Source organism: Hyperolius riggenbachi, chromosome 3 (genome assembly GCF_040937935.1).
Source record: "Hyperolius riggenbachi isolate aHypRig1 chromosome 3, aHypRig1.pri, whole genome shotgun sequence".
Classification (NCBI taxonomy): Eukaryota; Metazoa; Chordata; class Amphibia; order Anura; family Hyperoliidae; genus Hyperolius; species Hyperolius riggenbachi.
Window position 1 is genome coordinate 337688997 of NC_090648.1, and position 14617 is coordinate 337703613.

At 42.0% G+C, this 14617-nt stretch overlaps 1 protein-coding gene across 1 annotated transcript in view; it reads right to left on the reverse strand.

Annotated features, from left to right (window-relative positions):
* The window catches only part of CFAP54 (cilia and flagella associated protein 54), a 528182-nt gene that overhangs the window by 459720 nt on the left and 53845 nt on the right, over positions 1–14617 (reverse strand). The window contains exons 7-8 of the mRNA XM_068273664.1: positions 8493–8606; positions 108–209 (exon numbers count right to left, since the gene is read on the reverse strand). Of these exons, the coding sequence (XP_068129765.1) occupies positions 108–209; positions 8493–8606 (216 nt within the window). The remainder of the gene's footprint in view (positions 1–107; positions 210–8492; positions 8607–14617) is intronic.

The window sequence follows — 14617 nt, forward strand, 5'->3', positions numbered from 1 at the left end:
CTTTCACTCTCCTTGGATTACATTGTATATGCACATTTACATTCTATATACTGGAATGACTAATGGTTAATACAAGCCTTGCAAAAGAAAATACATTTTAGATTTACCTTTTCTACATCTTTTAGATTGTTCTTCAATTTTGGGCGCAGGAGTCCCTTTGGCTTTCTTCTGGACTCAAACACAGCTCTTTTGAAGATCATCACTGCCATCTTAAGAAGTAATACATTTTTTTATTTTACATATACACATTGATTTGAATTCGTTGGATATGAATATTCTGTATAATAAGCTGTATTAATGGTTTTTATGTTCTATTTCTCCGATTTTCATACAAAGATGTAATATCTATGTCAGGCTGGCCAAAGGCAGGTGTTCTACTCAGAACAATAGACAAACCTATAACCATAACTGAATGCCCTGCAATGAAGAATCAATAATCATAAGGAACAGTTATCTAATCACAGCACCTTCTACTGCACAAAGCATTGTGACTGGCCAAATAGTGTGGGCGTAGTTTACTAGAACCTATCTGAAACCTACATTTCCACTGTAGCGTGACATTTTCACTTGCAAAAAATGGTGTAAGATTTTTCCGCTTGGTGAAAATTTGCATGTAAATCTTTATGCGTTTTTATGCGAATTTTCGTGCGTGAAAATTCGCATTCGTTAAATAAACATAATCTGCTTAGTAACAGCTTAGTCATGACTGCTGACAATTTCCTGTAACCATGGATCTAATGCGAATTTTCAAGAGGGTTCTGTCCAAGAGGGTTCAAGAGGGTGCTGTCCATCCAGTCACGTTAGCAGAATTTCCCTATGAGGTTTCCTGCTCAGTCCCCTATTAGACAAGCAACAACAAATCTACTGTATCTGTCCAATGTATTAAGCAACAAAAAATGCTGCTTTATAATTTTATCATACTTTAATTGCTCAGTTTTCGCTATATTTACAAATCAGCAAGAAAAAAAAAATAGTGAGGAGTATTAGTATTTCAAGAAAAGCAGTAACCCCACTAAAAAACAACCTCATATGTCATAGAGCACTCTATTTACATATACTACACACGTACTGCTGGCTGTGCATGCAGCCTTAGAGATATTTTATTTAACCAGTGTTGATATATACCTTCTTCAACACAAAAGTAAAACTGCAAAATATTACCAAACTATTGCAGGTTTTTGTTCAGCTTTAGTATCTGGAAATAATTCAGGTTCAAGATTGCACTAGTGTTTGTCAGCTAGTTTCACACTAACTCTGCGCTAGTAGTAGCGGTCAATACATGTAGCGGTCCAGCATTGGCAGACTTCCATATCAAGCACAAGCCTCGTCTCTGCTCCTAGTCAGCAGACCAATCTCCTGCTAATATGAGACCTGGACTCACACCCCATTGACATAATCCACAAGTGGCGAGATTATGAATTTTAAATATTTAAATATAGCATTATCTACATTTAGTTTTGCAGGCTGAAATGGTTTAAGAAAATATGGCCATTGGGCTTTCTCACATGACTGCCATGCAGAACAGCACACAGCGAGTCTCCAAGTGCAATGCCTGATCCACAGGTATAGTTGTTCTACTTTTGCTCTTAATTTGACTGCTGCTTAAACCAGGTGTTTTTTAAGAGAAGTAATTGCTACGTTGAACATTTGTGTATAAAGAGGAATTTAACAGAGTTTCGGAATATCTTAGAATTATGTTGTGTGCATGGCCAACAGTGTATGTTTTGCATACATTAACTGGGCATTCTACAAAATCTATACACTATTTGTAATCCAATCGTAAACTATTTGTTCTCAGGAAAATAACTTGGGTACCATTAAGAGAGTTTTTTCTTCCTACTGTTTTGTAAACATTAACGTATTGCTGTAGCCTCCAATAACTTTAAGATTTATTCATTACAATATTCTAAAGTGATTAATGTGTCTTTTATAAGCTATTGCAAATGTATTTTACAGCAACACTTAATCATTTAAATATTTCTTTTGTAAATATCTTAATTAACCATTTAATCTTTCTTTCTACAAAAGCTCTTTAATTTGTAAAATATATGTGTGATATTTTAAAACAATAGAATTGCTTGAAAATTACATGATGTTATTTGTAATAGTGCACACATCAATAGCATAATGCACATGACGCAAAAACCTAATGACTTTTTATCATTCTGCATGCATGCATCCTTGCAAAGCATAGAAAGAGGCACAAATGTTTATATCCTTATTTCCACCCACTGGACAAATGGATAGATCTATGTGTGCATGCAGGATCTTGGAATGCCAAGCATTGCCCATGATTGTCAGAAAGTTTTTTGTTTATCTTAATGGCACCAAGGTAGCTCATTGTGGACCAATAACAATATTAATGTGATAGTGTTGATTCATGCAGGCGTTCCTATGCATTTCTGTAATAAATGCCGCGGGGAGGGCAGCCCGACCTCTCCCTCCCTCTACCCGGGCCGCCCTCCGTGCTCCCCTCTCAGATCAGATGCAGGGTAATTAATTAGCGCAGCAGGAAGCGTACATAACTACTCACCTCCCTGCGTTCCAATCGCCGCTGATCTCCTCTCGGCATAGACGCTGATACACACGCTGCTTCCTGTTTAGCCGGAAGCAGCGTGTGTATCAGCGTCTATGCCGAGACACTAACTGTCCCTCAAAGGAGCTCACAATCTAATCCCTACCATTGCCATATGTCTATATTATGTAGTGTAAGTACTGTAGTCTAGGGCCAATTTTTTTTTTTTTTTTTTTTTAGGGGGAGCCAATTAACTTATCCGTATGTTTTTGGGATGTGGGAGGAAACCAGAGTTCCGGAGGAAACCCACGCAGACACAGAGAGAACATACAAACTCTTTGCAGATAGTGCCCTGGCTGGGATTCGAACCAGGGACCCAGCGCTGCAAGGCGAGAGAGCTAACCACTACGCCACCGTGCTGCCCTACCTAATACCTAATATAACCTATATTGGGGGACACCTACCTAATCTAACCTATACTGGGGGGCAGCTACCTATCTCACCTATACTGGGGGGCAGCTACCTATCTAACCTATACTGGGGGGCAGCTACCTATCTAACCTATACTGGGGGGCAGCTACCTAATCTAACCTATACTAGGGGGCAGCTACCTATCTCACCTATACTGGGGGACAGCTACCTACCTCACCTATACTGGGGGGCAGCTACCTAATCTAACCTATACTGGGGGGCACCTACCTAATGTAACCTATACTGGGGGGCACCTACCTAATGTAACCTATACTGGGGGGCACCTACCTAATGTAACCTTTACTGGGGGGGCACCTACCTAATCTAACCTATACTGGGGGGCACCTACCTATCTAACCTATACTGGGGGGGCACCTACCTATCTAACCTATACTGGGGGGCACCTACCTATCTAACCTATACTGGGGGCACCTACCTACCTAGCCTATACAGGTGGCAACTATACTGGTTACTATATTGCAGGCACCCACCTATCTCTACCCTATACTGGGGGGCACCTACCTATCAAACCTATACTGGGGGCACTTACTTATCTAACCTGTATTGGGGCACCTACCTACCTAGCTAGCCTATACAGGTGGCAACTATACTGGCTACCTATATTGCAGGCACCTACCTAACTAACCTATACTGGGGGCACCTACCTATCTAACCTATGCTGGGGGCAACTATTCTGGCTACCTATATTAGAGGCACCCACCTAGCTAACCTGTACTGGGGCACCTACCTATCTAACTTATACCGGGGGCGCCTGCCTATCTAACCTATACTGGGGGCAACTATACTGGCTACCTATACTCGAGGCACCTACCTGGCTAACCTATACCGGGGACAACTATACTCGCTCACCTATGCCTGGCTACCTATACTGTGGGACCTGGGGGGGGCGCAATTTTTACACCCTCGCCCTGGGTGCATTTTAGCCTAGAAACTGCACTGCCACTACCAAACTGTATACCATAACTGTAACGTGTACTGACTCGGCGGCTGCTGACACGCAGGGGGTGTCTGCAGCCGCCTTTCTCCCTGGCTCTCAAGTGTCATCCGTTCCCTCGGCGTCTAGTACCGGGAACGGTGTTATCTCCAGCTCATAGGGTTTCTGTCTCGCGCGGGCGCGCGGAGACAGGACCTTTATGCGGGCAGAAGGCGCGTCAGCTGACCTGCCGGTCGGCTGACGTCACAGGTGACTCTCGCCGCTCGGATTGGCTGATTCCGAGTTGGGAGTGCCTGGGAGTCTCCTTCTGCTTCATAAGCCTTCGATTCTCATTCCATCGCTGTCTGCTGTCGTGAATACTTTGTGTTAGCGCTCAGACCTTAGACTAGTATCCGGTGTGCTTTGATCTGGAGGAAACCAGGGATTTCACACAAGACTAGGACTATTGGCATATTGTTGTTTTTGATTACCTGTGTATGATTCTGGCTATTCTCTGACTCTGCTTCTGCTTAACGCTTCTGTACTTCTGCCTATCTGACTAGTTGCTGAAACTCTGCCTGATTACTCATTATCCTTCTGCCTCACGATTCTGTCCTGATACTTACCTCTCTGTTGCTGAACTTTGCCTGTCTGACCTCTCTACTCACCAGTGGGCCCTTGCCACTGGTGAGGTGTGATACTATTACTCTCCAGCTCCACTGGAGAGATTTATACTGATTGCTCTGATAGTGAGTGATAGTACCTTTCCAGCTCCTCTGGGAAGGTCTGGCTAAACTTAACAGTCATCTATTTGGCTACTAGTCCCTTGCCTGCTCCTCTGGTGAGGACTAGTTATACTTTTCTGTACTCTCCCTGTTAATACCTTTCCAGCTCCTCTGGAAAGGTCTGCTCAAATTATACAGTTTGTGTACTGATAGTACCTTACCAGCTCCTCTGGTAAGGTCCTGCAAAACTATTAAAGTTACGGTTGCACCAAGCACTACTCACACAGTATCTTACCTGCTATACTTGTATTATTGGTGATTCTGCAGATCACCACATAATCAGGTATAGTGTCTGATTATTGGTGATACTGTAGATCATCTAATAATCAGACGTCTGAGTTATAACACCCAACCGTTACAATAACTTATTACATATTGGGCCATATGCAATTCAGTTTTTCCCCTGAGTTTTCTCCTAGGTGATAATTTTTCATCTTCAATTTTAAACATATTTTCAGCACTTTGCAAAGTATAAAAAATTAGAAGAAAAAGTACTACCAACATTATTTTGAATATTTTCTTGCTTGCTGGTGGTATAAAAGGCATTTTATAAACAAATTTGAAAATATCACCTAGGAGAAAACTCAGGAGAAAAAGTTAATTGAATATGGGCCATGGTCTTCCATTCTATTTTGTCACTCCCTGGATATCTTATGGTGCCCATACACGGTACAATAAAAACGTTCTATATTCCCTTTTATTCGACCAAAATGATCAAATCGAATGACATTCAAAAATAATCCTTTTTGTTGATCAAGAAAAATGAATGATTATTCCATTTTTTCTATTAAAATCTGATCGAACATGTAAGAAAAATCTTTATTTTCAACCTAAAGGAATAATCAAACTAAATTATCGAATTGAAAAAAAAATTGAACCATGTATGGGCACCAGTGGTTGAATGTTAAAACCTTATAGGCCTCAGTGTGAATTTCCAGTTTGAGAGCGTGGAATATTTGCTTGTTTCGCTGACTGGTGTGGGTAGAGTAGGGCCCTTTCGATTTGGAGGGATCTCATTGCGGTAAAAGGGTCTAGTATGAAATGCAAACCATTTTGGAAGCAAACATCCTCCATTAGTGCAACTAAATGCAAATGTCATGCAAATTAGTGCAACTGAATGCAATTTTTATGCAAGCTGTTCTTATCATTACTGGTGTTCCTGCTTGATGTGAGTGTTGAAGGTTAATCTTTTTTTTGTATGTAAACTGACCACTCCCATCAGCACCTTCTTTCTCATTTATATTCTGGGCCCTCTATAGTATAAGCACAGCTACCCTTGCTTGTGTACAATGATCTTGAGAACTTTGGATAGCATATATATCACTGGGCCATTTGACATGTCAAATCATCTGAGCCTGCCTTACAGCAGGCCATAGTATCATTGTACTGGTCTAATGCCTCCACTGAAGGGGCCCTAGGGCTGTGCAGAGGGGACAATAGCCAACAAGGGCATGGTAACAAAAAAAATCAAGCTTTTTAAATACAGGCAAATTTTACTTAAAGCATGTGAAACTGCTGATTTGAATTTGACAATGAACATGCTATATGTTGGGAAACGTGCCTGTTCCTTATGATTAATCAAGCTTAGAAGGCTAACAACTGCTACCTGTCAGTTTGACTATCCCAAAAACTTGTTGGTGGTGACATCATCTGGTCAAAGATTGAAAGGCAAAAAAAATGCATCCCTAATCAAAAAGCAATCTCATGTAAAATGTTACCTTCATTTACAGAATGTATTTGCTATAGAATCAGCTTAATGTTCAATAATTAATTTTATCTGCCAATTGTATAATGCACATAGCAAATCACATGCGTTAGCAGTTTGCTGGACTTTATTGTGAGCGGTTCTTGGAACTGTATCAGGCCCATGAAGTTTTCTAGGTCACATAATGATGTACTGCATCGAGTAAGGCAAATCTTGTGGTTCAATAAATACTCAGTTTCATTTGTGCTAAAATCTACTATAGGTGACAAGGTGGTAGGATCAAATAAAATCACATAGAATGTGATATTTCCAGAACTAGCAGTGTGCTGGTGGTTAGAGCCTCTGTTCTGAAACTATATTATGGTCACCACTATGCCCCATATACAGCCCACGTCTGACAAGCAATTCCACTGCACCTAAAATGTCTAAACAACTAAAGAACAAGGAACACAATATTTTAAACCCTTATTACAGTCAATACATAGTACACAGTTTTATAACTGTTTACTAGTGCAGAAATCGTACGTAGCTCCTGACCATGGCTCTAGTTGTATGAGCCACCTAGATTTAACTTATTGTTATTAACCCAGCTTGTTATTCGACCACATCCTGCCCACTGCCTGACCTCAGCTCACCTCCTGATAGCATTCAGTCTGCTGTATGCCCTAATCCTTAGCTTATTCACAACTATATTCCAGCCTGCTAATCGGGCACTATACACCAGTTCTGCTGCCATCAGCTGTTACTTAGCCCATGCCAATCAGTTGGTAACACAAACAGTTAACCAGCTTCTGTAATGCCTGATAGGTACCCAGAGTAAAGATTTGAGTCATCCACAAGGGAAGCTAACTTTTATTTTAGCCTGCAGCATTGCACTCAATACTGATTTATTTCAGAAAGAAGAATATCACCTAGATATTGGAGCAAGCCATCACCAGAACACCAGCTGCTCTCAGCTTAATATTTTATACATCAAATGTTACATACGTCAACACACGCATTTATGAAAATGACCTTTACAGACTAAGTTCATTTTAATTATGTTAAAGTGTGTGCTCTTCTGCTGCCATTCATTTTCACAAGTGTTACTGCAGACTTGACTTATGATACATACAAGAAAAGACCATGAAATAAAAAAATGCACAGAAATCAAAAACTTGACATTTTAAAGACTCTACATTATTGTAAATGCTCTAAGCTATATGTTATAAAATGTTTTGCAACCACTCAACAAAACATAAATGCAAATACAGATCACTTAAAACTTATATTAAACTTCCAACCATATTGTTTTAATTAGTCTAGACTGGGAAAACGTAATATATATTGGTCATTTTTGTGCTATGTTTTCCTACTGCAATGATTCCCCACCACTTATGAAATAATTCTAGTGGTCTGATGGTCTGAGCATGACATTATGGGAAAATTTCCTCATTAGGAATTCAAGCAAGGGTGATGGTGGTCAGTATTGGTGACAATGGTAATGGTGATGTGGTCAGTATTGGGACAGCTCTGCAGTGCATAGGCACTTATAGAGCGATTATATGACGTACTCTCTTTTACTTATCAGGGAACTGCAAAAGCTAAACTGAGGTTAGTGTAGATCAGCCAGTTAGGAACAAGGCAAAAGAGGGATATCAAAGATACATTTCATGGCCAAAAAACAGTGCTGAAATAACATAGTACTGTGCGGAAAACTTAGAATACACAACTCTTCCCCTGTCTTTTGGTATTGAAAAAAAAGAGAAAGTTTTGCTCCAATATCTTAGTTTATAGTCTTACCTTTGTATTTAAGAAGGCTTATTATTATGAGCTCTTTTATAGCTGTCAATTTATAGTGCTTTATTGGAACAGTAGCTCATTCCTTTGCTATTGAAGATGGAAACTAGTTCATAATTGGGCCGCTCTAACCAGCAATAAAAGTACACTCAGATTATAAAAAGACCCATAAAAAGCCCCATTGCCAGTATTAAAAGACTTGATGCTTGACTTGTGTGTCTGTGAATACCTTAGTGAGATTGTCACTTACGCCTCATACAAACCAACGCGATACTTCTTAAGGCACACAAAATGTTTGTTTACCTTGAGAGTGGACTCCTTAAAAGCTTTCTTTGCCCCTTCGTTGAAGGAAGAATCACTCATATCTTCAAGCTGACTAAGCTCACTGATCTTGCTGAGAGCACGTCGAGCAAACACCTAAGAAAAACAAGCATCAAATAGGACAATTTCCAATTATCTTCTGTAGCATAAAAAGAAACAATGTGCCAACAAACAAACAAATATTAATTCTGACATAATCTCACATAAAGAAGGAATGTCACAGGCCACTTTTCTAGCTTAGGGGGAATTTGTTTAAATTTTAGTTGTTTTTATATTTATTTTAAGTTCTTAGAAATAGGAAAAACGTGGAGGGAATGAAAACTAACTCTATGTTCTAAAGCAGGACTCCTGGCAGAGTGCTAAATACAGTATATAGTTGTGTTGCTGTTAGGCCTCTTTACCACGACAGCTGAAGCCTGTGAACTCATCAGCAGCAGGGGCAGTGGACAGGCAGTCCTCCCAAGGAGTTGCATCCAAGCACAGTGACTGCCACAGTTTTTTTTTGTTGTATGTCAAACGTGACACGCAGTTTTACCAAAGGCTACCATTCAGCTGCATGTATTTGCAGCCAAATAGCGCTTGTGGTGGGGAGGCTGAACTCGAAAATTTCAGCTGCCCTTGGAAAAGAGGCCTTACTTTTCAATGAGTTTGTAACTAACTCAGAATAGTCTTATGAGTCACATAGGCCACAGTCAGATGGGACACAATTTTTTCCTATTTCATATCTGCAGCCTTCAGGGTTACTTGTCTGATCATTGGGCAACAAGGTAGTAATGCTTATTTACTGCACAACAGGTGGGTGATACAGGATGCTGCACTTCCTGTCTATACAGTGTGACAGATTATATGTAAATCACAAGATAGGTATGAATTTTGCCAGTGTGTTCATTTCTATAAAACAAGAAAGACAGAGACTCGTGTGGCACTCTTATTTTAAATTATAGTAGGTTATTAGTTGGATGTCACCATGTCTAGCAGTCTGCTGCTAAGACCTTCACTGCAGATGTGCTCCGTCAAAAAAAAAAAAAAAAAAAACCCACACCACTGCAGAGAGAGTCCATAAATCCGCCAAAGAAACAGGAGCCAGACACTAGTAACTACTAAGTGTTGCTTTATTGTGCCACTTGTGTCGGTCACATGCTATTTCACAGACAGGTAACACTTGTGCATAGTCATGCGTCTGGTAAATATAAACAGATGTGGGAAAGGAGGTAGGTGGCAGTAGTCAGCCCGAATGGGCCTGATTACAACGTGACCAAGCATCCTAGCTGACCTGAAACGGGCATTATTCAGCCTGCCTAATGGCCCTGCACCCATATCTGTTTACAGGCACCAGCTGCACGACTATACACAAGTGTGATCTGTCTGTGAAATTACATGTGACAGACACAAGTGGCACAATAAAGCAACACATGGCAGTGGAAGAGCCTGTCTCCTGTTTCTTCGTTTGGCATGTTTATTTCTATGAATGTATTTCAGCCTAAATAATAATTAAAAACTTCCATACACAGCAGTATATCTATTAGCATATAATATACATGACCTGATTCAATGAACCTTTCTTTTGTGCTTTCCTACAATAATATTGCTGATAAGGGCCCTTATTCTCTTTTTCTCCCAAGTTTTCTTCTAGGAGATCATTTTTAATCTTCTGTTGTAATCAACTTTTTAGCACTCTGCAATCGGAAAAGTAGCAAAAACCTGAAAAAGAACTACCAAAATGATCAGTATTTTCTTGCTCGCTGGTGGCTTAAAAGGCATTTTATTGATAAGGTGTGAAGAAATCACCTAGGACAAAAGGTATGAAATTCACTGTGGCCTTGATTCAGGAAGGTGTGCTGCTAAAGCAGCACAGCTTAAATTTAGCAGCGCGAGTTAAAAATCCTGTGCACACCCTACACGATGTAGTGCTGTGTAGCATGCGCTGCTAACTTACACCCCCTCCATTTTAAGTACCAGCCACTTCTTTATTCCCACCCTCAGCCCTGTCAGGTCCAGTGTCTTTATAGGACATGATTTTTGCACTTTGATTGGCCCATTAGGCTTCCTGTCACGTGAGTAGCATGCACACAGGAATTTTAACTCGTGCTGCTCAATTTAGTGAATCAAGGCCTTTTTCTCCTATGTTTTCTTCCAGGTGATATTTTCCCACCTTATTAACCACTTCTGGACGGCGAGATTAAAATCTATGCCTTGTTTGTAGCTGCTTATTCCTGACAGGGCATAAATTTCAATCACCGCTGCCACGCCATCCACTTTTGCTGCTCCCGCTGTTGTCCACATCGCTGCACCTGCTCACTCTGCTGTCACGCTGACAGCAGAGCTTCCGTATATCAGGCAGGAGCTGCCTTCTGACCCCGTGATTGCTGTGAGCCAATCACAGCAATCACATCTTAAAAGGACACGGACGGCTCTGGTCTTAAAGGGGCCAGAGCCGCCCAGTCCCAAAGTGGTTAATAAAATGCCTTTTAAGTCACCAAAAAGCAAGAAAATACACAGAATAATTTTTACAGTAGTTTTTTCACCTACTGTTTTAGTATTTTTTCAATTCCAGAGTGCTAAAAATGTATTTTCAGCACTCGGAAGAAAAATTATCTTCTAGGCGAAAACTTGAAAAAGTGAATTGAATAAGGGTCAAAGGCCTTGATGCACGAACTTGCGGTAAATATACCACGCACATACAGTGCAGGTTAATATTACCGCGTGTACACAGCACGTGGTCCTGTCAGCATAGCATATGCTTCTAACTGTAGCACAATACACTTTTAGCGCGACAGTGGTACTCATTTAGCACAGAACTACTATAGTAATTACAATGGCGTACTACCACCAGAGTACCGCGGTCGCTCTACGAGCGCCTCACGCGACAGTTACAAGCACATGCTATGCTGACAGGACCGGGCAATGTGTGCACGAGGTCATATTAACCTGCGCAGTATATTTATTGCTAGTTCATGCATCAAGCTTTATGCGAGATAGGGCCAAGATGAGATCAGATGAAAACTTAACTGAATCAGGGTCTAGGTGTGAAAGTAGAAGAGTGAAAAGGGCCCTCTTGACAAACTAGAAAAGCCAACCCTTAACATGGGAGATAGGCCTTCAACACCACTTGTCGTAAAATATAAGATTATGATTATTATTATGATTACTATGATTATTACTATTCACATCTTCAGCCACACAACTTAAACAATTGACATCAGCACAATTAATGTTAACTGGCTACACTTTTTTCCCCATCGGAGTAAGTTTATTAACTGTACAGTACACATCATTATCTGTTTGTTTTTTCCATCTCATTTAAGCTAAAGAGCTTTCTTTTACTAATGATGAAATATATTCTGTGGCGCTGTACAAAGTAAGAAACGAACATGCGCTACATAATAATACAGACAATGGTGTACACCAATACACAAAATACATAATTAGAGACAAAATACAAGAATGATACAAAATACAGAATTGGTGATGACAGTGATACAAGTAACATGATGAATAAAATGTATAATGATTTCCAAGACACAATAGGGGGAGAGAGCCCTTCCCTTGCAAGCTTACAATCTAAAGGGAGTGGTGGTATTAAGCTTGATGGACAACCTGTTGACCTTACCACTGAGGTGAGAGTCCTCCGAGAGCATAGAGTTTAAGTGACCACGGGTGTTCACGAGAGCGCCCTGCAAGGGACGATAGACTTTCAGCTGCCTATTGTTCACCAGGTTATGCTCAAGGAGAGACCCTAACAGTGAGTTGGAGAACAGGAGACACAGCGTTGTGGAGCATAGTACAGAATCAGCAAGCAGAGCGTAGTCAGACAATCCGCAGTCAATGCAGGCAGAATACTATCATAAACGGTATAACAGGCCGAGAAAGGCAGAATTTTATCATAAACGGTGTAACAGGCTGAGGGTCAAGACAGGCATAGTTCTTTCATAAATGGTATAAGAGGCAATGGGTCAGGGCAGGCAGAGAGCAAGCGTAATTAGGAACAGGCTGAAGACTTCAAGCAGGCCACTGTACTACCCCTCAAGAAACCCTCCCTCGACCCCTCGCTACCCTCCAACTACCGTCCTATCTCCCTCCTCCCCTTTGCCTCAACACTCCTTGAGTGTCTGGTTCACAAACGCCTGACCCAGTACCTCAATGCCAACTCACTGCTAGACCCACTGCAATCTGGATTTCGGCCTGCCCACTCAACCGAAACTGCTCTCACCAAAGTGGTCAACGACCTTGCCTTAGCTAAAGCTGAAGGTAAATACTCCATTCTCCTCCTCCTTGACCTTTCAGCAGCTTTTGACACAGTAGATCATCCCCTACTCCTCCAGTCCCTCCAGTCCTTGGGCATTCACTATCTCGCCCTGTCCTTGCTTTCATCCTACCTCTCCACCCCCAACCACCTCTCGGTGGGAGTCCCCCAAGATTCGGTCCTTGGCCCCCTACTGTTCACCCTATTCACATCCTCCATTGGCAAGGTTATCTCCTCCATGGGTTTTAACTATCATCTGTATGCAGATGACACCCAGATCTACCTCCACAACCCTGACATATCCACCACTACCATGGATAAGGTCTCCTCCTGCCTATCACCCATCGCCTCCTGGATGTCCGCTACGTTCCTGAAACTAAATCTAGACAAAACGGAATTTATGATCTTCCCACCCCGGCCATCCACGAACCTCCCAGATGTGCATGTCACTGTTAACCATACTACCATTCGCCCTACCTCTCAAGCCCGCTGTCTGGGTGTCACCCTGGACTCTGCACTCTCCTTCACTTCCCACATCCAAAACCTCACAAAGTCCTGCAACTTCCACCTTCGTAACATCTGTAAGATTCGCCCTTTACTAACCTCTGCCACCACCAAACTCCTCATCCATGCCCTCATAATTTCCCGCCTTGACTACTGCAATGCCCTGCTGTCTGGTCTCCCTATGACCTGAACAGCCCCACTGCAGTCCATCATGAATGCGGCAGCCAGAATTATCCACTGCTCTCATCGCTCCACCACGGCAGATCCACTCCTAGAATCCCTCCACTGGCTTCCTATCCAGTCTAGAATCAGATTCAAGATACTGTGTCTGACCTACAAATCTGTCCACAAAACCTGTCCAACCTACATTTCCGATCTTACTCAGAGGTACACATCTAGCCGCTCACTCCGCTCTTCCAATGAACTTCGCCTAACCGCCCCCCCGCATCACCCAGTCCCATGCACGCCTCCAGGACTTCTCAAGAGCTGCTCCAACACTATGGAACTCCCTACCTCCCCCCATTAGGGAAGCCCCCTCCTTCAACATCTTCAAGAAAGCCCTCAAAACACACCTTTTCATTCTGGCCTACTACCCCTCACAAGTGCTCTAAACCTACAGCTGAACTCTTGTCCCCTACCATTCGTGTCCTTACCTCTCCCTCTAGATTGTAAGCCTTTGGGCAGAGTCCTCCTCCTTTTGTGTCCTACCTGATCTTGCACCTCCATTACTGTGAACCCATGCTATGCATCTGGTGGCTGAATAGAATACTGGTTAAGGGCTCTGCCTTTGACATGGGAGACCAGGGTTCGAATCCTGGCTAGGTCAAGTACCTATTCAGTAAGGAGTTCAAGGCAAGACTTCCTAACACTGCAGGGTGGCCTCTTGAGCGCGTCCCAGTGGCTGCAGCTCTTGAGCGCTTTGAGGCCGACAGGAGAAAAGCGCTATACAAATGTTCGGATTATTATCTGAGTGAACCTAACTTGCCTATTCTCCATGCTCCCCTGCAGTGACGGACTAAGCATTACCTTGTACTCATATACTGTGCTGTGTGATCTGGTTTTCTTGTATTCCTGTATTATCATATTGCTGTATGTCACCCCTAAATATTGTCTGTAACCTAAATTAATGTTCAGCGCTGCGTAATATGTTGGCGCTTTATAAATACAATAAATAATAATAATAAGTCAATAACAGAAATCAATCAGAGTATAAGCGGCCAGAGTCACAGGAACTACTGCTAGCAAGCTGCATGAACTGACAACAGTGATACTCAGGGCTGGTGGGTTTAAATAGCCAGCTTGGCGCCAAAGACAGGGCGCCGCGCATGCATATGAATGAACACATGAACACACTGCACAT